This window comes from Amblyraja radiata, chromosome 5, assembly GCF_010909765.2.
Source record: "Amblyraja radiata isolate CabotCenter1 chromosome 5, sAmbRad1.1.pri, whole genome shotgun sequence".
Classification (NCBI taxonomy): Eukaryota; Metazoa; Chordata; class Chondrichthyes; order Rajiformes; family Rajidae; genus Amblyraja; species Amblyraja radiata.
Window position 1 is genome coordinate 63764846 of NC_045960.1, and position 27031 is coordinate 63791876.

The window sequence follows — 27031 nt, forward strand, 5'->3', positions numbered from 1 at the left end:
AGTTGATGTGATCAAGCTTTTCCCTTTGAGAATAGGGAAGATTCAAACAAGAGGACAAGACTTCAGAATTAAGGGACAGAAGTTTAGGGGTAACATGAGGGGGAACTTCTTTACTCAGAGAGTGGTAGCGGTGTGGAATGAGCTTCCAGTGGAAGTGGTGGCGGCAGGTTCGTTGGTATCATTTAAGAATAAATTGGATAGGCATATGGATGAGAAGGGAATGGAGGGTTATGGTATGAGTGCAGGCAGGTGGGACTAAGGGAAAAAAATTGTTCGGCGCGGACTTGTAGGGCCGAGATGGCCTGTTTCCGTGCTGTAATTGTTATATGGTTATTATAAGCTGTTCAGCAGTCTGGTTGTCAGGGCTTTGATGCTACGGTATCTCTTGCCTGATGGCAGGAGATCCAGATGTGTGTGGAGGGGGTGCAGTCTGTCCTTTGCTATGCTCAGTGCTTTTTTTCAGGCAGCAGCTCTGCAACAGTTCTTGTACCGAGGGTAGGGAGACACCAATGATCTTCTCTGCTCCCCTCACTACCCTCTGCAGAGCCTTCCTGTCTGAGCAGTTACAGTTGGACTACCACGTGTTCATGCAGCACGTGAATACAGGCTCCACCGTGCCCCTGTAAAATGTCCTGAGGATGTTGGTGGGGAGTGAAGCCTGTTCGAGTTTCCTCAAGTAGTGCTGTCGCTGATGGGCCGTTTGACAATCCCAGTGTTGTTCCTGATCCAGGTGAGACTGTCTGTGATTTGCACTCCGAGGAACTTTATGTTCTCCACATCGTGATGCCACTAATGTTGAGGGGTGTGTGTTTGGGCTGCGACCTGAAGTCCTGAAGTCGACAATCATCTCCTTTGTTTTGTCGACGTTATTGGATATTATGAAGCACTCAGCAAAGATGATAGATGGACACTATTGTCTCAAACAAGAAGGTAGATAAAAAAGTCTCCCTAGCGCCCTGTACAACTGCAGAAGGACCTCTTTGCTCCTATATTCAACTCCTCTTGTTATGAAGGCCAACCTGCCATTAGCTTTCTTCACTGCCTGCTGTACCTGCATTCTTACTTTAAGGGGACGGAAAATTTGCTGTGACGACCCTACTCGGATGGGTTATCTATGGTCCCGTGCATAGAAACAATCAAAGCAGGGATCAGAATGGCTATCCTGTGGACAAATTATTTCATACTCCGCGGGATTAAAAAAACAAACTCAAAAAGAAATAAGTGCATTGGCTGACGAGATTAAAGAAATTGGTAAAAAATATTAAAAAGCTCCTAGTTTAGAGCTCTATAAGAATAGAGTTGAACTTCAATTGAGATATGATTTGTTATTAGTATCACCGATTGCGAACCAGTTACTTAAAACCAAAAGTCAATTTTATATACATGGCGAAAAATCTGGTAAATTACTCGCTAATCATTTGAAAGCGATGTCGGCCAAGCGTCAGATTACTAAAGTGAGTAAACGGGATGGTACACTAACTGTAGACCATGACGAAATTAATTAATTCTTTCAGGAATTTTATACCTCCCTATACCAATCAGAATTTCCTACTGATTCCAATATAATGCATGAATTTTTAAAGAAACTGAACTCACCAAATTTACCACATAATGAGTCTCTGTTGTTTCCTTCATAGATATGGCAGAATAAAAATTCCAGACTAAGTAAAAAATGCTTACAGAAATCAAAAAAAGATGGTGGTTTGGCATTGCCGAACCTTAGATTCTACTATTGGGCAGTCAATGTTCATTATCTAACATTTTGGCAAAAGATTTAGAAGATACCCAAGGCCCAGGATGGATAAATCTTGAACGTGATTCCTTACAAGGGCTATCATTGGCTTCTATTCTAGAGGCCTTGTTACCTTTTACAGTTATGAGATTGAATAAATATAGACTAACCCAATACGTTAAAAGACATACGTTTCGAATATGGTTTCAATTTCGTAGGTTTTTTGGACTAAATCATTTTATCTTATCGAGTCCTATCTTATCTAATTTTCTCTTCCAACTTTCTAGTACTGATCAAGCCTTTTTGTTATGGAAGAGGAAGGGATAAGTAGCTTTTCGTGATTTGTTTTTGGATGGTTGTTTTATGTCTTTCGAACAACTTTCCAATAAATATAATTTACCTAATTCACACTTTTTTAGATATTTACAAATTAGACGTTTTTTGAAGGCTACTCTATCCTTTTTTCCGCTACCACATCAAACCGAAATTTTTTTACATTTGAACCGTTATCAGAAAGGTTTATTAACAATTTATGAGTTGATTTTGAAATTACAAATGGATATATTAAGAATGACTAGGAAAGAGAAGTCCAAATGTCTCTATCTATAGAGAAATGGGAAAGGATTCTTCAATTAGTCAATACCTCTTCAATGTGTGCAAGACACGCTCTGATACAATTCAAGGTGGTTCACAGAGTTCATATGTCAAAAGATAAGTTATCTCGTTTTTATGGTCATATAAATCCTACCTGTGACAGATGTAACTCTGAAGTGGCCTCACTGACCCATTTGTTTTGGTCCAACCCACTTTTGGAAAAATATTCGAAAGAAATTTTTGATACTATTTTTGTAGTCTTAGGTATTGATTTACAACCTCATCCTATTACTGCAATTTTTGGGCTACCAATGTTAGATTCTATTCATTTGTCCCGCTCCGCCCATCGGCTGATTGCTTTTACCACATTAATTGCCAGATCTATTTTATTTAAATGGAAAGACTCCAACCCTCCGACCACACTCCATTGGTACTCTGAAACGATATCATGTTTAAATTTAGAAAAAATCAGGAGTGACATTGTTGAACCCTTGGTTAAATTTGATAAGACTTGGGGAAAATTTATTCAACACTTTCTTTTTTAATATATTTTTTTATTAAAGGTAATCAATTACAATGCTTCAAACAACTTTATATCAAATTAATTCAATTTGCATTAAGTAAAACACTAGTAATACTTATCTACTGTTTTTTTAGAAATAATGATAGAGAAAGAATAGAGAAAGAATAAATCATTAAGAGAGTGATTAAATAATAATTTGATTATATATAAGAAAGAAAAGAGAAACGAAAAAAAAAAAAAAAAAAAAAAAAAACATTTTTAGTAACCACAATATGTATTATTAATAACACTACTACAAGTGATAGTATCAATAAAGACATATATGTAATTCCAATATAAAAATGAATTATTCTCACCAAATCCCGCAGGGTGCACGTCGAGCTGTGTTGCCAAGAACAGCTACTTCTCTAAATACTGTATATATGGAGACCATATCTGTTCAAAAGAATTATACTTGTCCAATAGGACAAATCTAATTCTTTCCAGATGTAACGTCTCCATCATCTCTGTTGCCCACATTTTGGTTGTGGGGGATAATGTTCCCTTCCAAAATTTCAATATGATTTTTTTTCCAATTATTAAACAGTAATCAAAGAAATTTCTTTGATTTACTGTAAGTGATAGATGTAAATCCGGAATTCCAAATATTATTAGCTTTGGGTTAGGGTCCAATTTAACTTTGATGACTTCAGAAATAACTTTAAAGATTTCTGTCCAGTAATAATTCAATTTAGGACATATAACGAAACTATGTATTAAATTTGCCTCTGCTTTCTTGCACTTATCACAAATAGCGGAGAGATTCGGAAAAATACTATTTAATTTAGTTTTCGAATAATGTAACCTATATAATACTTTAAATTGTATCAGTATATGTCTGGCGTTTAATGAACACCGGTGTATTCGTTGTAGACTTTCTTCCCAGTTTTCTTTTGTTATAGCCAATCCCATTTCATTTTCCCACGCTTGACGATATACTTCCGTTATTGGATTCTCCTTATCCAAAATGATGTTATATATAGGCTATTAATTTTTCTGTATTTGGATATAAATTAAACAGTTCATCTAACAATCCTGCTTCTTTATTTTTATAATCTTGTGTATTGGATTTAATATAATCTCTAATTTGTAAATACCTAAACAAATGTTGTGGAGACAATCCATAAATATCTTGTAACTCCTGGAATAAAAGAAATTTTCCTTTTCTATACAGATGTTCTATCCTTGTAATTCCTAAATCATCCCATTGTTTAAACCCCCCATCTAATATAGCAGGTTTAAACGATGGATTATTCATAATTGGTAATCTAAATGAGAGATTATCCAAGTGTAGAGTCTTAACTATTTGTTTCCAAATACGTCTATTATTATATATTATTAGGTTGTCTTTATAATATTTTTTTTGTACTTCCGTTGGTGCAAAAATTATCGAACCTACATTGAAAGGTAGACAGTCCTCCTTTTCTATATTTAACCATGTCGGTTCATGATCCATATTTACCCACCAGAAATTCATATTCTTAATCTGAACAGCCCAAAAATAATATAAAAAGTTTGGAAGTGCTAATCCTCCATTTATCTTAGCTTTGCATAGATGTTTTTTATTTATTCTGTGATTTTTATAATCCCAAATAAAGCTATTGACAATATTATCAATTTTTTTAAAAAAAGTTTTCGGAAGAAAAAAAGGAATAGCCTGAAACAAATATAACAACTGCGGTAGAAATACCATCTTTATGGCACTTATTCTACCAATCATGGATATAGGCAGTGTTTTCCAATATAAAATATTTTTTCTAAGTTTATCTAATAGTTGAGGATAGTTGGATTTTATTAATGAGTTATGAGTTTTAGTTACGTTAATCCCTAAATATTTAAGTTTGTCTGTAACTACTTTTAATGGGTATTGTTGTAATGTATTAAGATTTATTCCTGTTATTGGCATAATCTCGCTTTTATCCCAATTAATCCTATACCCAGAAAATGCACCAAACTTAGTTATAATGTTTAGCAGGTTGGGAATACTAATTTCCGGTTTTGTAATATAAATCAAAACATCATCTGCATATAAAGAAATTTTATTAATTGTTGTATCAGTATTATAGCCATATATTTCAGGTTCAGATCTAATTTTTTCCGCCAATGGTTCTATCACCAATGCGAACAATAAGGGTGATAACGGACATCCCTGTCTGCATCCCCTAGAGAGTTTGAATTTGGCTGATAAAATTTGGTTAGTCAAAATTCTTGCCATAGGATTCGAGTATAAAATTCTTACCCATTTACAAAATCTATCCCCCAATTGAAACTTTTCCATTATATTAAATAAATACATCCATTCCACCTGATCAAACGCTTTTTCTGCATCTAGTGATATAACCGCTAGTTCCGTATCTCGTATTCTTTTTGAATATATAATATTAAACAAACGTCTGAGATTATGGGATGAGTAACGTTTTGGGATAAAACCTGTTTGATCATAATGTATTAATTTAGAGATCACTAAACTTAATCTCCTAGATAAGACCTTAGTTAATATTTTTTGGTCTGTATTTAAAAGGGCAATCGCTCTATATGATCCAGGATCTTCCAAATCCTTATCTACTTTAGGGATGAGTGTAATTGTGGATTCATTTAAAGATTCTGGTAATTTTCCTTGGTCATATGCATATCTATACATTATTTGTAATCTTGGGGAAATCAGATCTTGAAATTTTTTATAAAATTCTGCACTCAGGCCATCTGGGCCCGCTGCTTTTCCGTTCTTAAGCGAACTAATTGATTCTATAATATCTTTTACTGTTATTTCAGCATTTAACAATTCTCTACCTTCCTGATCTAAGCTATTGATTTGACATTCTTGTAAAAATATTTCCATACTATCTGTTTGTCCTGTTAGTTTTGACGAATAAAGATTTTTATAATATTGTAAAAATCTATCATTAATATCTTTTGGAGTAATTAATATATTTCCATACTCAGATCTAATTCCGTGTATCATCTTCTCATCTTCTAATTTTCTAAGCTGTCGTGCTAGTAATTTTTGTGGCTTATCTCCAAATTCAAAATACACTTGCTTAGTTTGTTGAAAAAGTTTAATCACTTGATTAGAATATATTTTATTTAATCTATATTTTACTGATGCAATTTTATTACTTAACTCTTTGGAAGGCTGTTTTATATTTTCATTATCTAGACGTTTTATCTCATTTTCTAAATTTTGTTCTATTTTTCGATTTTCTTTATTGAGATGTGCTTGTGCGGATATTATTGCGCCACGCATGAATGCCTTAAATGTGTCCCAAAATAGTGATGGAGAAGTTTCAGGATTATCATTAGTTTCAAAAAATAATTTAATCTGATCCATCACATATTTACAACAGTCATTGTCCTTTAATATCTGAGGGTTAAATCTCCAGGTAGTAGTTTTATTAGATATATCTTTTAATTTTATCTTAAATGTTAATGGCGCATGATCCGAGATGATAATATTATGATATTTTGCATCATACGTAAAAGGAAGTAATTTAGAATCTATTAAAAAATAATCTATCCTCGAATAGGTTCCATGTACGGGCGAGAAAAAAGAATATTCTCGTCCGGATGGGTTATCTAACCTCCAGATGTCTTTAATATTAGATGTATTGATAAAAGCATTTATGAGTTTACTTGATTTCGAGGCAGCTTTCCTTTTTGCGGATGATCTATCTAGATAATTATCTAAAGTACAATTTAAATCACCTCCAATTATTAAATTGTGTTGAGTGGATATAGGAATATTATTAAATATTTTCTTAAAAAATAATGGATTATCAAAATTAGGGGCATATATATTCATTAAAATTACCTTTTTTGAATATAATTCCCCTGTAATTATTACATATCTGCCTTCTTTATCCTCTATAATAGAACTTTGTATGAAAGGTATACCTTTGCGAATAATTATTGCAACTCCTCTAGATTTATGAATAAATGTAGAATGATACACCTTAGAAATCCATTTAGCTGTTAATCTATGTTGAGCATCTTTTTTAAGATGAGTCTCTTGAAGGAAAATGACATCTGTCTTCAATCTGTTCAACTGAGCTAATACCTTTCCCCTTTTAATTGGTTCATTAATTCCTTTTACATTCCAACTGCAGAAGGTTACTCCATCACCCCCAGTCTTCACCTTTATATCATGCATTTTACTATTAGGGCGGTTTTTTTTGGAGTAGCCTTCTTGACTCACCCAGCTCCCCGTTGCACCCGGACATCAATCCAATGAGAATTTCTTTCCACCTTAATCCACATCTATGTCTTCTTAAACTAAATACACAATATCCTTCACATCTACATTCAAATAATATATAATATAAGATCAATAAAAAACAAAAACAATAAGAAATATCAATAATAAAAAAAAAGTAAAGGGTGTTAATAGGGTGCTCAGAAAAAAAAGAAACTACACTTGTATAGTGTGTAGTATGTGAAGGTGAAAGCCACACTAACGTGGCCATTAATCTAAAGACTTCCGTTTTTTTAATTAAAAAAAGATGTTGATTATACCAGCTCCTATCTCAAATGCTATATATATTGGGGTGGGGTACTAACTTTATATACTTAGTACTTAGTAATTATTTCTATTATTCATATTACTATTTGCTAATTACTAATATCAATTGTATTTAATACTATAATATGTAATACTATTATCATGGAATAATTAAATATTTTCTAATAATTAATACAGAACTACTACTAAATGCCCATTATTCCACTTCCTTCTAAGTAAGTATTTCATAACCACAGGTCGATGATAAAAGTTCAGTCCTCTCCTTCTCCCTCGGGTTCTTCCTCCGCATCTTCTCTCTCTTCATCTTCTGGCTTCTGCTGTATGCCTCGGGCGAATTTCAATGCTTCAGCATGCTTAACGAAACGATATTCCTTGTCATCATAAGTTACTCTCAGTATTGCTGGGTACATCAAGCCATATCTCAGATTCTTAGTATTCTGTACATTCCTCAGGATACCTTTTGTTTCTTTAAATAGAGCTCTTTTCTTGGCCACTTCTGCTGGGAAGTCTCTAAAAATACTGATGTTGTCTCCCTCGTATTTCAGGTTTCTCTTTTTTATTATTATCTTCATCATTTCTTCGAAGACATGGTCAAAGGCCACTTTTACAATCATTTGTCTGGGCGATGAACCTATCCCAGGGGCCCGTCTTAGAGCCCTATGTGCACGGCTCAACAGGGGTTCATGATCCAAATTCAAAATATCCATTAAAAGTTTTGCAACAAATTTTCGAGGATCTTGACTCCCCTCACGACCTTCGCTCAGACCAACTATACGCAAATTTTTACGGCGTTGGCGTCCCTCCAGATCGATACATTTCTCGTTTGTTTTATGTAATAATTCTAAGAGGCGTTTGTTCTCGGCCCGGAGTTTTTCGGTCTCCTTAGTATTCACTTCAGCAATTTTAGTTAGCTCTTTAATTGCTTCGCCTTGTTGGTCTAGCGAAATTATAGTAGGATCTATCTTGTCATCCAGCTTTCTTTCCATCCCAGCAGCTATTTCCTTTACATCCTCAATTTGAGTTTGTAACTCGGCATTAGCCTTTTCCTTCCACTCATCCATCATACTTTTTACCGTCGTTATAACTTGTTTTATTAAGTCTTCTTTATCTTCTTTATTTTTCTCGTGAGACACCAGCATATCCGCTTTTAAACTTTTTATCTCCTCCATATACTCCTTCCTCTGCTTCTTTATCTCCTCCATATACTCCTTCCTCTGCTTCTTTATCTCACCTAGAATGGTAGTCTTAAGTTCCTCCATTTCAGCTTTCCTCTGTGAGACATCTTCTTGAGAAGCAGAAGCAGCAGCAGCTCCCGAGCTGAGGCCAGTTTCCCTTCTCGTAGCTTTTTTTCCAGCGGTGGGGGTGGGGGAGCGCTGGGTCATAATTTCTTCTTAAAATCGCGCGCCTGATGACGTCACGCACCTTTTAAACGCTGCCGGAGCCGTTCACAATCGATCTCCTGTGGTAAGTGCGTTTGTTTGACCCTTTTACCCCCGTTTTAAATTCAGTTTTTTTCGGAGCTGTAATGGCGCGATTCCACTCACATCGTGGCGCCAACCGGAAGTCTATTCAACACTTTCACACAACATAAATTGCTCCCTCTCCAACCGTTATAAAAACTATTTTACCTCTATATGGTGGAATGGACTTGTCGACAAACAGACTTAAATTGTTGAAATTCTCAACTCAGATTCTGTTTTGCTTCCTTTTTTTTTTTCTTTAGTTTAGGGGGGTTTTGTTTCTTCCTTTTTCCCTTTTTGTTTTTTTGTTTTTTTATCTTTGTTTTTTTTCCTACATATATAAGTTTTCTTTTAAACATTTAACTATATTTACATAGAGACCGGGAGATCTATATTCAATGTGTATTTTGACACTGGACTCATATTTAGGTTATACCTGTTATTAATGTAATCCTGATCCCTATGTTATGTTTATCATTATTCTTTTTACTTATTTTTTGTTTTGTTTTTGTTTTTTGGAAAAAGAAACTAATAAAAAGATTTTAAAAGAAAGAAAGAAAGAAAGAAATAAAGAAAGAAAGAAAGAAAGAAAGAAAGAAACATAAAGTACCAAGAAATGGACTTACCACGGTATTGGTACACGAACTACATTCTTCTCTCTTTGCTTCCTAACATACCCTTCAGATAATGGCAATCCATATTTGAAAAACCCGCCAAGAAACTTGCGCTGCGCATGCGCAGTACAGCAAAGGCAGAATTTCAGCTGCCTTCAGCTCCGCTTGAAATTGATGCCTTCAGGCAGCGCTGACGGAACGTGGGCTGCACAGACCTTCACATGTTACATGAAAGATCAATCTCTTAGATAGGCATAATTCTCCCATGCCATTACTATTTATATTTAATGATTACCATGTCATAATTTTAGTCAGGGTAGGCAGTGTCTACCTTGACTACCCTGATGGCACGTGCCTGCTTGGTGGCTGTTAAATAACTTAATTAATTGCATTTAATGTTGAATTTTCATGACTTTTTAAGCAGTCCCTGTGGATCGAGGATGACTTCTTCCATTTCAGTTTTGTGCATTCTGAGGTACTTAATGGGGCCAATGTGAAAACCATAGACTCTTACATACGTGAGCCAGAAAATTGCTGATGGGGCAGGTTCATAGATAATTTTGTGAGGCAATCACTTCTCAGTGCTTACATGGGGCTTCTGTACACTCTAGATGGTATTAATATTTCCAGGTCAGTGAAGATGTTGCATTGCTTGAAGGAAGCTTTAGACTCATTTTTGATTTTTTTTTCCTGCTTCCTGCTAATCCCCTCCCAAAACAAAGCTCAGATAGTGGTTCAGTTGCAGGGGTTTACTGTTGGGCATGCAAACAACATGGCCAGCCCAAGGTAGCTGGCTGAGTGTAACTCAAATCTCGGAGCTGGAAATGTTGCATTGCTGATATCAATTCATTAATCCTTCCATTCAATTTGAACGATTTTGCAGAGAATGTTGGAACTATTTGTCGAGGCCCCGATAGTGGTGTTTAAGAGGCTATTAGATAGGCAAATGGAAGTGAAGGGAATGGAGATATATTGATCATGTACAGGCACATGATCAATATATCTCCATCATGTATGGCACAAACATTGTGGGGAGAAGAGCCCTTTCCTGTGCTGTGCTGTTCTATGTTCTGTGCCTAGTGTTGGCTATGGTAGAGATGTCAGTAGTAATACATGAGGCTCACTGCTGTGAGCATAGCTGCGCTAGGCATTCCTCCTACGTAGAATATGGTCTAGTGAAGTGACTCGCTCATCAGAATATTCATCTTATTTTAGAGAAATTAATAGATGCAGACAGGAAATGAAAAGAATGTAAACCAATAGATAGGACTTTACTGGAAATGCCCTTGCTCTTCATTTAGTATTGCAGATTTTCATTTTGTTTAATTAAAGTCTTTCTTTAGTTTAGTTTATTACTTAGGCTCATTTATTAATGTCATGTGTCCAGAGGTACAATGAAAAACTCTTGTTTGTGTGCTATCCTGTCAAAGGAAAGACTATACACAAATACAATCAAGCTGTCCACAGATAAAGGACGAAAGGTACAACATTTAGTGCAAGATAGAACATCTGATAAAGTCGGATTAAAGGTAGTAGAAAAGTCTCTGAGGTAGATGGGAGGTTTCAATACGTTAACTGCATGTGAGCTACAAAGCCAATTAATTATTTTTTAATAAGGAACTTTGGATTGTTATCACCTTGCAAATTAATTATGAATTATAACTCTGCAATTATACCTTCATGTTTAATTTGGCAGTCATATGACCAGTTTCAAATATATATTTTGGATTTTTGTGAACTGATCTGTTAGTTGACAATTTTGTTTTAATTCCTGCATCTTTCTGAAAGCAATCGACGTTGTGAAGCAAAGTAAGAAGTATTCATTTAATGAGAATAAATCGCTATTCTCGTTAAACAAATATTACTTATGTAACAGATGCAGGAACTAAAACTAAATTGTAAACCAAGTTATCACAAATTACATAGAATAAAGTGACTTTATGTAGACAATAGACTACGTGACATTATGTATAAGGAGAAATGATTCTTTTCACCATTGCTATAGTTGCATGATTTAATTGTAAAATTTAGCTAGAATGGATTCAGTTTGTTTTTTTAATTTATTGAAAAACAAATATTTGATCTGTAGCATACCACATGGGCTTTTTTTAATTTATTGAAAAAAATATATCTGATCTGTAGCATACCACGTCAGTAAAGGTCACTTGACAGTGAAAAGAACTGCTCAACAAATGGCTCTTCCACATCCCAGTCTCACATTTCATGAGTTAAATATGGAGTGAGGAATGCAGGGCCCACAACTGTTGGGTCATGTGATTTGTTGCTTAAAAGAAAAGAGATACGATCCTCTGACAAGCTATTCTAAATTTAACTGTAGCCCATCAGTTTGCCTTTGAGTTAAGAGAGAAAGGCAGAAGAAAAGAGAGCTCTGAAGAGAGAAAGAAACGTAATTACTACTTGACCGAATAAGTGAGCCTTCTCTTTGTGGCGATGAACCTTGCAGTGGGATTCAAACCAATGCTCGGAGATGCACAGACAATGGACAGTTTGGAGAAACAACTTATTTGTCCTATTTGTCTGGAAATGTTCACAAAACCAGTAGTAATTTTACCATGCCAACACAACTTATGTAGAAAATGTGCCAATGATGTTTTCCAGGTAAGTATTTCATTTGTTACCATTAAGTGGCTTCAATATCATTATTAATTTGTGAGTCTTTCCAAAGGATTGAAGGATTAACTGCACCTGTTTTCATCATTCAATTATTCAGTGAAATAAGTGAACACTTTGGTCAAACAAAATGTGCCCCTCACAAGCAATATTACTGAGAAGACTGTTTCATGTCCTTTTTTAAGCGTGTTTTATGCATGAGGTTTGAAATGACCAGTGTTACATTGAGGGATCACAGGGAAGGAAAAGTGCCAAAGAAAACAAATGTCAGGTCGTTATATGCTATACGTTAAATGTCAGGTTGTGTTATATGTTATACGTTAAATGTCAGGAAGATATACCAATCAAGTCTAGAAGTCTGAAGAAGGGTCCTGACTCGAAACGTTACCTATCCGTTCTCCAGAGATGCTGCCTGACCAGCTGTTACGGTTGCACTGTGTGCCTTTTTTGTACACCAGCATCTGCATTTCCTTGTTTCTACAAGTCCAGATCAGCTTTTTTTTAATGGAAATATTCTTAAGGAAAGTGTGACTGGTGCTGAACTGAATTACTGATCAAGAAAAGATAGGCTGAAGAAAACAGCAAAAAGAGAAACATTGAGAAAGGAACTATGATCTGAGAATAACAGCTGAATAACTTGCTAAATTGTTTATTGGAATTGACTGACATATTCACTCGATATCTCATTCCCAGGCTTCCAATCCATTCTGGCAGTCGAGGGGTTCCACAACAGTGCCTTCAGGGGGTCGCTTTCGCTGCCCTTCTTGCCGACATGAGGTAGTGCTGGATCGCCATGGAGTTTACGGCCTGCAGAGAAATCTCCTGGTGGAAAATATCATTGACATCTACAAGCAAGAATCATCCAGGTTACGCAATGCACTTTATTTATAGAGGCAGTTCGGCAGAAAGTGAATATGCTCTAGTGAAAGTTTGCAATATTTACTGTACATTTATATGAAGCTCGCTTTATTTCGAGGTTGCTTTCTGTTTTATCATTTGACCTCTCAAGAACTGTACTGTATTTAGTCATTCTTTTATTTTAGTTAGTTCATAGTTATTCTTTCATCCATAGTTTTCTCAGCTGAGGTGGGGGGTGGGGTAAGTTAAAAAATATTTTAATCACCAGAACCATTCAAGAATTCAGTAAATCATAGACACAAGAAACTACAGATGCTAGAGTATTGAGCATAAAAATACTAAGTGTTTGGGTAACTCAACACCAATTTTAGGTAACTAACCAACAAACCCCACTCCTCTTTTCTCCTCCCTCTCTTCTCTGTGCCGCCACCCTCCCCCCCCCCCCCCTTCCCCCCGCGCCCCCACCGGATACGCACCGATTTCTCCCACTATCCCACCCCCCTATCCCCTTCTTGTCGTCCTCTTTTACTTAAACCCCTTCCTCTACATCAGTTCACAACACTTTTCTCCTTATCTCATAACCTTTTGTCTCCTTTTCATTTCTGGCCTTTGTCCACACATCTCAAATTAGATTTTGCCAGTCAAAACCCACCTCACCTGATTCCACGTATAACTTGGCTGGCTTTGTCCCGCCCAGACCTCTCTTCCAACTTTTACCCCCTGCTATAATCAGTCTGAAGAAGGGTCCAACCCAAAATGTTACTTATCCATGTTCTCCAGAGATGCTGCCTGACCCGTGGAGCAACTACAACACTTTCTAGAACAGAGGCGTCGGGAAAAGGGAGAGGCGGGCGTTCGTCTGGCAAAGCGGAGCTATACAAGGTTCAGATAAAAATGACTTTCGCTCCAAACTGGAGGATGAGGCAGATGTTTGGCAGCAATGGCAGGGCTGACATGCCATAACTTCCTGCAAGGTGAAATCAGGAGGCAGCTCAAGCCCAGGTGAGCTCAATGCGTTCTACCAAGCTTTGATAGGGAGAACACTGATGTGCCTTCCCAGGCCGCCATAGGCACATAGGAATTACAATCTCAGTCACAGAGGCCAACGTAAGAAGATCCATCAGGAGGGTGAACCCTCAATAAGCACCTGGACCTGATGTTATACCTGGTCGAGTTCCCAAAACCTGTGCATACAAAATGGCTGGAGTTTTTGCAGAAATCTTCAACCTCTCATTACTGAAGTATGACATTTCCACCTGCTTTAAAAGGGCATCACTAATACCGATAGTAAGGTGACGTGCCTCAATGACTACTGACAGTGGCACTAACGTCCATGATGATGAAGTGGATTGAGAGGTTGGTTATGGCACATATCAACTTCGTCCTCAACAGAATCTGGACCCGCTACAATTTGCCTACTGCCACGGCAGGTCAACAGAGGATGTAATCTCACAGGCTCTCCACTCTATATCAGATTGTTGTTCAGAGACTACAGCTCAGCGTTAACACCATCATCGAAGCTGGTTACCAAGCTCACAGAACTGGGATTCTGAGCATCCCTCTGCAAATGGATCCTTGACTTCCTCATTAACAGGCCACAATCTGTATGAATTGGCAGCAACATTTCCTCCTCAATAAACACGGGAGCATCTTAAGGCTGCATGCTCAGCCTCCGGCTCTACTTACTCTATACTCAAGACTGTATTCAGCTGTATTCAGCTTCATTCAGAACTCCAGCTTCAAGTTGTTGGGCGTGCATATCTCTGAAGATCTGTCCTAAACCCAGCACATTGATGCAATCATAAAGAAAGCCCAACAGTACCTCTACTTCCTCAGAAGTTTGAGAAGATTCAGTCTTTCAATGAATACTCTCTTGAACTTCAACAAGTATACAGTAGAGAGCGTATTGACTGGTTGCACCACGGCCTGGTTTGGCAACTTGAACGCCCAGAAACAAAGAAGATTCCAAAAATGCTGAACGAGGTCCAGTCCATCCCAGGTTCTGACCTCTCCGCTCTGGTAGGGATCGGCAAGAGTCACTGGCTCGGAAAAGCATTCAGCATCATCAGAGACCCACACCACCCTGGCCACGCTCTCATTTCATTTCTGCCATTGGGAAGAAGGTATAGGAGTCTGAAAATTATAATGTTCAGGAGCAGCTTCTTCTCTACAACCATCAGGCTATTGAACACTACAACCTCCAAATAGGCTCCGAACTACATAGATTTGGGGACATTATTTTAACTTTGCACTACTATTGTCACAGCATGGTTTTGGAACAGTGCCATCCAAGGCCGCAAGAAATTGCAGAGAGTTGTTGACCTTGCCTAAACCATCACTCACACCAACCTCCCTTCTGTTGACTCCATCTACAATCCTCGGCAAGGCCACCAGCACAATCAAGGACCAGTCTCACCTTGGTCACTCCCTCTTCTCCTCTCACCCATCAGGCAAGAGGTACAGAAATGTGAAAATGCATACATAGAAACATAGAAACATAGAAAATAGGTACAGGAGTAGGCCATTCGGCCCTTCGAGCCTGCACCGCCATTCAATATGATCATGGCTGATCATCCAACTCAGTATCCTGTACCTGCCTTCTCTCCATACCCCCTGATCCCTTTAGCCACAAGGGCCACATCTAACTCCCTCTTAAATATACCTACAGATTCTGAGATGGTTTCTTCCCAACTATTAGCAGGCAACTGAACCATGCTCTCACCAATAGAGAGCAGTCCTGACCTCTCATCTGTCACATTGGATACCTCCAAACTTTCTTCAATTGGATGTTACTGGACTTTATCTTGCACTAAACATTATACTCTTTATCCTGTATTTGTCCACTGTGGCGGCTTGATTGTAACCATGTATAGTGTTTTCGCTAACTGGAATGCATGCAACAAAAAGCTTTTCACTGTACCTCAGTACATGTGACAATACTATAATGAACTAAATTAAACAATCACATTCTATATTAACGTTATTTTGTGTGAAAAGGTAGTGCCAGGTTTTGTCACTACTCTCACCTTTTTGTTTTCAGTGATCTGTTATTTTATAAATCCTTCTCTGTTAGCAGAGCCAGAAATGCACCCTTTCACGTAGTTCAAGAACATTTGTTTCAAAACCCTCAGCTTCATTCAGTATTTTCCCTAATTTTGTTAAATTTTGTGATAGTTTAATTACTTGATCTCTCAGCTCTAATCATCACGTCAGCACCTGTCTTCAATTTCAACATCTTTATCAGTTCAATTACAATGACAAAAGCAGCCAAATAAAATTGGAGAAAAATACCAAATACCAAAACTGTTTGAACAAATGTCCAGATGTGTGGTGTTTAAATTCCCAGAAGTTAATTCTTAACATCTATACATAACTAAAACTCTGGTCTTGTGCTCTTCCGTTTTTCGCGATTTTCTATTTGCGCAAAAATGCTACGCGACAGCGCTACGATTTTTCACCAGCTCACTCGCCGTTCTCATGAGCTGCGAGTGCACCAAGTTTCGCTCCGATCGGTGGTCTATTGTAAAAGTTAGTAACGTTTAAAAATCTTAAAAACCGCGAGTGCGCAGATCTATCTCGTCTCCTGCCAGTCAGCGCCACGTGGATTGGTCTCTTCTCCTGTCACTCCGCGGGACGGTCCACCCCTTCCTGCGCCATTGCGTATTTACTGGAGCTGAGGATGGCCAGCGGAGGTCTCCAACCAGACACAATTTTCAGAGGGACCGGAAGCGGCAGATGTCGCCAAACGGAAAATGGAGTATCTGATCCCGGCGGAGGAGAGTGTCCAGTGCCCGCTGTGAGTCCCAAACGCACCGCCATCACAACGCCACGCAGCTCCAGCCCCTTCCACTCTGGTCCCCCTCACTGGCTCCTGCCCCTCCCCATCCCCCCTCCACCCTCTCCCCCATGGCTCTTCCCCTGTCTTTCCTCCGTGCCCTCCCCCGCCCACACACCGGCTCAGCCGTAGCTGCTAGTGCTTCCGGGCCGAGCCGAGGATCTACGCCGATGGCTGATGCTCCTCCGGGGCATACAAGAAGGGAGAGGAGCGGCAACCTCGAGATCCTGGGGAGGGAGAGTGGGGAGGAGAGAGAGGGGATAGAGGGAGAGGAGGGGTGTCAGGAGGGGAGATGTTATGGAGGGAGGGAGGGAATGACTGATGGTAGGGGAAATGAGAGGTGAGGAAGGAATTGGGGGAGGGTAGGAGGAGAGGGAAAAGAAGAGGGAAGAAGTGACGATGGAGAGTGGGGGACGAGTGGGAATAGAGGGAGAGGAGGGGGGAGTGGGGGAGGTAGGGAGTGGGGAATAGAGGGAGAGGTGGGCAGTGGGGGACGTGAGGAGGGATAGTGGGGGGATTAGGGGGAGGTGAAGAGTGAGGGATGGGAGGGTGAAAATGAGGGGGAGAGAGAGCTAGGGACGAGGGTTATTAATTTTAATAAACTAACTGAAAGGAGTTGTTAATGTTACCAGAGCAAATGTTTAAGGCATGGACCAAGTACTCCACCTTGACAAAACCTTTTTTTGTTTTGGTAAAGGAGCAGCAGGGAAGAAGCCAAGTTATCACTTTCCATCCCTAGAAGACCAGAGCTAGAAATCTGGCATTGTTAGGTGAATAGGGCTTGGAGTGATCGAGTATGAGTGGAGGTTTGAGTGAGGGGAGAGTAGGAAAGGATATGAGCTTTGAGGAAATAAGTGGTGTATTTACTGGGAGACGGAGGTGGATGGGTATGCGTTCGTGGAGGTGAGAAGGCACGTGTAGAGATGAGAGAGTATTTACTTTATGAGGTGAGGCAGCATCCTCTAGACGTAAAGATGGTAATCATCTGGAAAAATCAACAGGTTATTAATAAAATATCATGTTTTTTTTAGTGTTCTCTGATGTGATACTTTATTTTACTTTAATTTTAATATATTGTATTAATAATTTCCTTCAGACCTCTGCACACCAAGCCTGACCAGCAGTTAAAGTGTGAAGAGCATGAAGATGAAAATATTAATATTTACTGTCTAACGTGTGAGGTACCAACCTGCTCAATGTGCAAAGTCTTTGGAGCTCACAAAGATTGTGAAGTGGCACCTCTGCAAAATGTGTACAAGCGTCAAAAGGTACATTGATTATATATTGGAGTCCTTTAAGGAAAATCCTGGAAAATTATTTGTGTAGTGAAATGCGGCTCTGTCTCAAATAAAATTTTAATAAACCAACTGAAAGGAGTTGTTAATGTTACCAGAGTAAATGTTTAAGGTATGGACCAACTATGCTATTTTGGCTACCTGGAATAGGTCTGTCGTGGTCTGATACATGTTCCTATTTTTCACAGACTGAGCTTAGTGATGGAATAGCAATGCTGGTGGCAGGCAATGACAGAATCCAGGCAATTATTACTCAGCTGGAAGAAATCTGTAAAACCATTGAGGTAAGCAACCACATTTCAATATATTTGTGAGTTAACTCATAGAAACATGGAAAAATAGGTGCAGGAGTAGGCCATTCGGCGCCTTCGAGCCATCAATATGATCATGGCTGATCATCTAAAATCAGTACCCCATTCCTGCTTTTTCCCCATATCCCATGTTTCCTTTAGCCCCAAGAGCTAAATCTAGCTCTCCCTTGAAAACATCCAGTGAATTGGCCTCCACTGCCTACTGTAGCAGAGAATTCCATAGATTCACAACTCTCTGGGTGATAAAAAACAATTCTAATCTGTCCAAAATGACCTACCCCTTATTCTTAAACTATGACCCCTAGTTCTGGACTCCCCCAACCGGGAACATTTTTCCAGCATCCAGCCTGTCCTAGCCTTTAAGAATTTTATATGTTTCTATAAGAAACCCTCTCATCCTTCTAAATTCCAGTGAATACAAGCTCAGTCGACCCATTCTTTCATCATATGTCATTCCTGCCACCCCGGGAATTAACCTGGTGCACCTATGCTGAACTCCCTCAATCGCAATAATGTCCTTCCTCAAATTAGGAGGCCATGATTGTACACATTACTCCAGGTTCGGTCTCACCAGGAGCCCTGTACAACTGCAGTAGGACCTCCTTGCTCCTAAACTCAAATCCTCTCGCAGTGAAGGCCAACATGACATTAGCTTTCTTCACTGCCTGCTGTACCTGCATGCTTACTTTCATTGACTGATGTAGAAGCACACCCGGGTCTTGTTGCACCTCCACTTTTCCTAATCTGACACCATTCAGCTAATAATCTGTCTTCCTGTTCTTGCCACCAAAGTGGATAACCTCACATTTATCCACATTATATTGCATCTGCCATGCACCTGCCCACTCACCCAACCTTTCGAAGTCACCCTGCAACCTCATAGCATCCTCATCGCAGCTCGCACTGCCACCCAGCTTTGTGTCATCTGCAAATTTGGAGATGTCACATTTAATTCCCTTGTCTAAATCGTTAATATATATTGTAAATAACTGGGGTCCCAGCACCGAACCTTGCGGCACCCCACTAGTCACTGCCTGCCATTCTGAAAAAGACCTGTTAATTCATACTCTTTGCACTTGGAGAAAACCCACACTGTCACAGGGAGAATGTACGAATTCCATACTGACAACACCCGTAGTCAGGGTCAAACCTTGGTATCTGGTGCTGTAAAGTGGTAACTCTACCTGCTGCGCACCTGCCCCTTTAGACAATAGACAATAGGTGCAGGAGTAGGCCATTCGACCCTTTGAACCAGCACTGCCATTCAATGTGATCATGGCTGATCATCCACAATCAGTACGATCTTTGTTTGGAAGCAGACTCTTATTATCTCGATCTTCATCCAAAGATCAAACCTAACCATTTTATTAAATTAATTGTTAGATCAGGTTGCATACGTTTTGTAACTATCACAGTAAACATGAAATGGGTATATTCAACATTCAGCTCATCACCTTAAAGAGCAGATAAACTGACACCACCCTTAAGTCAAATTTATTCAGCTTCTGTCAATTTTTTCTCTTCTCTCATTCCTAACGTACAGATTTGTAGGTTGATTGGCTTGCTGTAAAATGTGAAATTGTCCCTAGTGTGTGTAGGATAGTGTTAACGTGTGAGAATCGCTGGTCGCAGCGGACTCGGTGGGCCGAAGGTCCTGTGTCCGCGCTGTATCTCTGAACTAAATTAAACTAAATCCAAATTAGTCTGTGCTTAAAGTAGGAATGCCATTGGTCAAAGATCAAGTTTTGAAAATCCCCTGTAATTCCTTTGGACTTTGAAATATCAGCTCAACCATTTTATTGTATGATAAGATCAATTAGATCTGTTTGTACTATTGGTCTACTTTTTACATAATATATTCAAAACAATATGAAACAGATTGACTCATAATGTTCAGAGAAGCTAATCTTTATCTACATCCTTTAATGATGGGAAGATTCACTGTACGCTTCTGCCGATATCACAAAGATCGTATCATGCAACATGCTGTCTGCCATTTCTAAACAGGTGCATCACCCAAGGTACTTGTTTACATTTGTCCTTTCGTTATTTCAATTGCCAAATATTGTGCCGTGAAATGGAATCTAAAGACAGGCTGAACGTTCCTTACCGTTTTCTTTTTAATTTGAAGATCTTATGGAGAAAATTACAGAGCTAGGACCTTATTAGCCGAAGGTTTGACCACCATGGGGTAAAAAAAATAAGAGATGGTCAGAAAGAGCATAACTGGAGAAGAGTTTTAGAACTACATCAGATTGCAAATGGAGATGTCAGACCACAGATAGCCAATGTAACTACACTTTTTAAGAAAGGAGGGAGAGAGAAAACAGGGAATTATAGACCAGTTAGCCTTACATCGGTAGTAGGGAAGTTGCCTTAGTCGATTATTAAAGATGTTATAACAGCGCATTTGGAAAGCAGTGACAGGATCGGTCAAAGTCAGCATGGATTTATGAAAGGGAAATTATGCTTAAATAATCTTCTGGAGTTTTTTGAAGATGTAACAAGTAGAATGGATAAGGAAGAGCCAGTGGATGTGGTGCATCTGGACTTTCAAAAATTGACACGGTTCCACACGAGAGATTACTGTGCAAAATTAGAGCTCATATTATTGGGGGTAAGGTATTGACATGGATAGAGAACTGGTTGGCTGTTCAAAAATATCAGCATGGGCTATTATGCAAGGTGGCTAATGACTGCTCAATCTATTCATTTAATATTCCAAAAAGGGAAATAAAACAACTAAGAAATTTGGTTCTTATTTAATGACCTAAGAATATTGTTATTTGAATCTTATGAGATATTCTTCCATTTTAGTATTTATAATAAAAGCTCCATTGCTATTTTGTTTCAAATATATTTAACAGGGGTTCAGTGTCTTTATAAAATAACAAAGGTCAGTATAAAATAAATAGGACAAGTCAAGCTCAAGAAGATACACCATACTGCATCAAATGACATAACAAACATCTTACATATCCAGACCTTCTATCGACCATCCAAAATAAAGGTTTGTGCAAGAGTTACTTTTACAATTCATTAAAAAACACATCTTCAACATGTGTAAAAGTATATGATGAGCTGAATTATATGTAACCCAACTGTTTAAAAAGGGAACAAGCCAAAAGAAAGTAAATTATAGGCCGCTTAGCCTGACTTCAGTAGTTGGTGAGATTCTAGAGTCCATTGTCAAAGATGAGGTTTTGGGGTACTTGGAACCACATGATCTGGCCTCTCTCCACTGGCTCCCAGTGCGGTTCAGAATCAATTTCAAGCTCCTCCTTTCTGTATACAAAGCCCTTAACGGGCTTGCCCCCACCTACATCCAAAATCTGCTAACCCACCATTCTACCTCCAGATGCCTCAGGTCGCTGGAGTCCAGGTATAAGTTCAGGGGCGCAGGACTATCCCGCAGTTCAGGTATAAGTTCAGGGGCGACCGCGCTTTTGCGGTTGCAGCACCTAGACTGTGGAACAGCATCCCTCTTCTCATCAGAACTGCCCCCTCCATCGACTCCTTTAAGTCTAGACTTAAAACTTATTTCTACTCACAAGCGTTTCTTGAGTTCATAGAAACATAGAAAATAGGTGCAGGAGTAGGCCATTCGGCCCTTCGAGCCTGCACCGCCATTCAATATGATCATGGCTGATCATCCAACTCAGTATCCTGTACCTGCCTTCTCTCCATACCCCCTGATCCCATTAGCCACAAGGGCCACATCTAACTCCCTCTTAAATATAGCCAATGAACTGGCCTCTGGTCCTCTGAGGGAGCGCTGTATGTATGTATTTATGTATGTATTGTTAGATCTATGTTCCACTGTATGTAGCACGTTAGTAACTGCACTGATGTAAAGCACTTTGGCCAACGAGAGTTGTTTTTAAATGTGCTATAGAATTAAAATTGATGACTTGACTTGATAAAATAGGTCGAAGTCAGCAAAGATCTTGCCTGGCATATCTGTTGGACTTCTTTGAGGATGTTCCAAGCAGGATAGCCAATATTGTTGGAATTTCACGTCAGATAAGAGTCAGGGTACTAGCATGGATAGAAGATTGACTGACTGGCAGAAGGCAAAGAATGGGAATATAGGGGGCCTTGTCTGGTGAGCAGCCAGTGACCAGCGGTGTTCCACAGGGGTTGCTCTTGGGTCCGGTACTTTTCACGATATGTGTTAATGATCTGGATGATGGAATTGATGGCTTTGTGGATAATATGAAGATAGGTGGTGGGGCATATAGTGTTGAGGAAGCAGGGTATCCGCAGAAGGACTTGGACAAGTTGCAAGAGTGGGCAAAAAAGTGGCAAATGGAATACAGCGTAGCAAAGTGCATGGTCATGCACCTTGGTCGAAGAAATAAGGGTGAAGACTATTTTATAAATGGGGCGAGAATTCAGAAATTGGAGGTGCAAAGGGACTTGGGAGTACTGGTGCAGGATTCCCAAAAGGTTAATTTGCAGGTTGAGTCGTTAGAAGGGTAGGCAAATGCAATGTTGGCATTCATTTTGAGGGGAGTAGAATATCATAAGGTCATAAGTGATAGGAGCAGAATTAGGCCATTCGGCCCATCAAGTCTACTGCGCCATTTAATCGTGACTCATCTATCTTTCCCTCTCAGCCCCATTCTACTGCCTTCTCCCCATAACCCCTGACACCCGTTCTAATCAAGAATCTATCCCTGCCTTAAAAATATCCATTGTTCAATGTACAAAAACAAACAAGATAATAGTATTGTGTGGCTGGTCATATGTGAAGAGGAAAATGTTCAATGTACATAGCAAGTCATAGATTAATACAGTGTGGAAACAGGCTCTTCGGCCCAACTCGTCCACACCAGCCAACAATGTCCCAGCTACCCTAGTCCCACCTGCGTGCGCTTGGTCCGTAACCCTCCAAACCTGTCTTATCCATGTACCTGTCCAACTGTTTCTTAAACGATGGGATAGTCCCAGCCTCAACTACCTCCTCTGGCAGAGTCAGCGGAGTCAGGAGATATGGGGAGAAGGCAGGAACGGGATACTGATTGTGGATGATCAGCCATGATCACATTGAATGGCGGTGCTAGCTCGAAGGGCCAAATGGAGAGGGGTAGATAGGGAGGGGGCTAGAGAGGGAGTGGGAGGACAACTTGTTCTATTTGATTGTGCACGCCAGGTTAATTGCATTCGTGGAAACACGTGAAGGTTGCAATCTCCCACCCCTGTCCCATTGTGATGTCATATGTAAATGAGATCCATTGCGATTGGACGTCTGTGAGATGGCACTGTGACATCATCAATGGAAAGTGCTGCAAGAGTCTCCCACTGAAAAGCAGTTCATTTTTTAAAATGAATGATTAAAACTTTAAAAACTTTGGAAATATAGTTTGGAATGTGACGGGAAGATGTTTATCCTGTCGAGGGGAAAAATGTGAGTAGCATGTGTGAAAATGGGAAGGCTGTGGCCAAGCCTTTTGGAAGAAGATACAAATTAAGGAGATTAAAAGAAAGCCAACCCTGCATACACATGGAAATTTAGAATGTTGAGAACAAAGGGACGAGTTTTAGTATAATGCTAGAACAAGGGAGACCCGTTGGGTCCCGTCCCCTCAACGAGCGGTTGCAGGGGGGCCTGCGGCTGCGCACACACACTAACCACCCCGCACACACAGGGGGGAGAGGGGTAAGGAGGGGGGGAGAGGGAGGAGGGGGGAGGTGGATGGGTGGGGGGATGGGAGGGGGTGGTGTAGGGGAAGCGGAGTGGGGGAGGAGGCTGGAGGGGTGGCAGAGGGGGGAAGGGATGGGGAGGTGGAGGGGAAAGGGGTGGGGTGGAGGGGGAGAGAGAGAGGAGGGGGCAGGGAGGGGGGAGAGGGAGGTAGTGGGGGAGGGGGTGCGAGGTGGAGGGGGGGAGCGAGGGGGAGGAAAGGGAGAGAGAGAGGAGGGGAGAGAGGTGGGAGAAAGGGTGGAGGGGGGGAGGGGGAGTGAGAGAGAGGAGAGGGAGAGGGGGAGTGAGAGAGGAGAGGGGGAGAGGGGGAGAGGGGGAGAGGGGGAGTGAGAGAGGAGGGGGAGAGGGGATGGGAGGGGGGATGGTGGGGGGGAGAGAGAGTAGAGGGGAGGGAGGGGGATAGAGAGGACGGGGGGTAGAGAGGAGGGGGGGAAAGAGGGAGGAGAGGGGAGGAGGTCGAGGGGGGGAGAAGAGGAGGAGGGGAGCCGGGCGAGCAAGCGGGCTGCGAAAAGCAGAGAGAGGCCGGGGAGAGAGAGAGCTCTAGAACAGGGCCCAACTCTGGTACAAAGCTCTCGTCTTCTCTCTGGAAACCCGAGTTGAGGCGTGAGCATACTGCGTGTTAGAAACATAGAAACATAGAAAGTAGGTGCGAGAGTAGACCACCAGGTCCGTCGAGCCCGCACCGCCATTCGCTCATGGCTGAACACTAAACAGACACACTTACCCACAAACAGTAGACACAAGACACAGAACACAAGACACTACCCTCCCCTTTATACCGCTATCACCCCTCTCCACCCCAAGAACCTCGTGATCTCCTGGGGGAGGCAAAAAACCGAATAAAAACCCAGGTCCAATTCGGGAAAAAAATCCGGGAAATTCCTCTCCGACCCCAATCCAGGCGATCGACACTTGTCCAGGAGATCACTCAGGTCTTACTATACTAACCATACCTAGGTCCATATCCCTGCCCTCTCCCCGTAGCCCCTTATCCCCTTGGCAGCTAAAAAACCATCTATTTTAGTCTTAAATATATTTAAAGTTTCTGCTTCCACTGCTCCCTGGGGCAGTGAATTCCATAAATTAACCACCCTCTGGGTGAAGAAGTTCTTCCTCATCTCAGTTTTAAAAGAGCCCCCCCTTATTCTGCAACTATGTCCCCTAGTTCTAGTTTCCCCGATCATTGGGAACATCCTCGGTGCATCCACCCGATCAAGGCCCCTCACGATCTTATATGTTTCAATGAGATCGCCTCTCATTCTTCTAAACTCCAAAGAGTAGAGTTCCAGCCTACTTAACCTTTCCTCATATGTCAATGCCCTCATTGCAGGAATTAATCTTGTAAACCTTCGCTGCACTGCCTCCAGGGCTAGTACATCCTTTCTTAAGTATGGACCCCAGAACTGTACACAGTATTCCAAATGTGGTCTCACTAATACTGTGTACAGCTGCAGCAAGACCTCCGTGTTTTTATACTCAATCCCCCTAGCAATAAAGGCCAAAACTCCATTGGCCTTCCTGATTGCTTGCTGCACCTGCATACTAACTTTTAGTGATTCATGTACTAATACCCCTAGATCCCTTTGCGTTGCATTACAACGCAGCTCCTCCTCATTTAGAAAATAACTTGCCCTATCATTTTTTTTCCCAAAGTGAATGACTTCACATTTATTAGTATTAAATTTCATCTGCCAAGTTGTTGCCCACTCACCTAGCTTATCTATATCCTTTTGCAGACTCTTCCTATCCTCCTCATCCCCTACTTTTCCTCCCATTTTTGTATCGTCCGCAAATTTTGATATATTACACTTGGTTCCCTCCTCCAAATCATTTATATAAATTGTGAACAACTGGGGTCCCAGCACCGACCCTTGCGGAACCCCGCTAGTTACCGGTTGCCATCCCGAGTATGAACCATTTATCCCCACTCTCTGCTTCCTATTTGTTAGCCAATCCTCTACCCATGCTAATATATTACCCCCAATCCCATAATTTTTTATTTTTAGCAATAGTCTCTTATGTGGCACCTTGTCAAAAGCCTTTTGGAAGTCCAAGTATACCACATCCACCGGTTCCCCTTTATCCACCCGGGTTGTTACTTCCTCAAAGAATTCGAGCAGATTCGTTAAACAGGACTTCCCCTTCACAAAACCATGCTGGTTCTGTCCGATGAAGTCATGTTTATCCAAGTGCCCCGTTAGTGTTTCTTTAATAATTGTCTCTAACATTTTACCCACCACCGATGTTAGACTAACCGGTCTATAGTTACCCGCCTTCTGTTTACTTCCTTTTTTAAATATAGGTGTTACATTGGCCATTTTCCAATCCACTGGGACCGTTCCTGCCTCCAGGGAGTTTTGGAAAATTATCACCAATGCATCCACAATCCCCACCGCTATCTCCCTCAAGACCCTTGGATGTAATCCATCAGGCCCAGGGGATTTATCCTCCTTCAGTCTCATTAATTTCCCTAATACCACCTCCTTGGTGATCTTAATAGTATTTAGCTCCTCCATTCCTACCGCCCCCTGTTTATCCAGCGTTGGAATATTTTTTGTGTCTTCTATGGTGAAGACTGATACAAAATACTCGTTTAATGCCTTTGCCATTTCCATGTTCCCCACCAACAACTCTCCAGTCTCACCCTCCAATGGACCAACGTTCACCTTAGCCACCCTTTTTCTTTTTATATAGCTATAAAAACTCTTACTATTAGTTTTTATGTTGTTCGCTAAATTCCTTTCATAGTCTATTTTCCCCGTCTTAATTAATCTCTTAGTTATTTTTTGCTGACCTTTAAATGCTTCCCAATCCTCTACCCTCCCACTATCTCTGGCTACCTTATATGCCCTTGCCTTCAGCCGAATACTATCCTTTATAGTTTTACTGAGCCATGGCTGACTGTTCTTACCCTTACCC

At 40.3% G+C, this 27031-nt stretch overlaps 1 protein-coding gene and 1 long non-coding RNA gene across 2 annotated transcripts in view; one reads left to right on the forward strand and one right to left on the reverse strand.

Moving 5' to 3' along the window:
• Positions 1-2804: 2804 nt before the first annotated feature.
• Positions 2805-9114, reverse strand: LOC116973392. The gene is made up of 3 exons (XR_004412050.1): positions 8987-9114; positions 4579-4581; positions 2805-2862 (listed from the first exon to the last, which is right to left on the reverse strand). It is a non-coding gene; the product is annotated as an uncharacterized LOC116973392 (long non-coding RNA).
• A 2696-nt stretch (positions 9115-11810) lies between these two features.
• Positions 11811-27031, forward strand: part of trim54 (tripartite motif containing 54) — a 53996-nt gene continuing 38775 nt past the window's right edge. The window contains exons 1-4 of the mRNA XM_033021393.1: positions 11811-12097; positions 12803-12975; positions 17899-18070; positions 18286-18381. Coding sequence (XP_032877284.1) covers positions 11930-12097; positions 12803-12975; positions 17899-18070; positions 18286-18381 — 609 coding nt within the window. The 5' untranslated portion in view covers positions 11811-11929. The remainder of the gene's footprint in view (positions 12098-12802; positions 12976-17898; positions 18071-18285; positions 18382-27031) is intronic.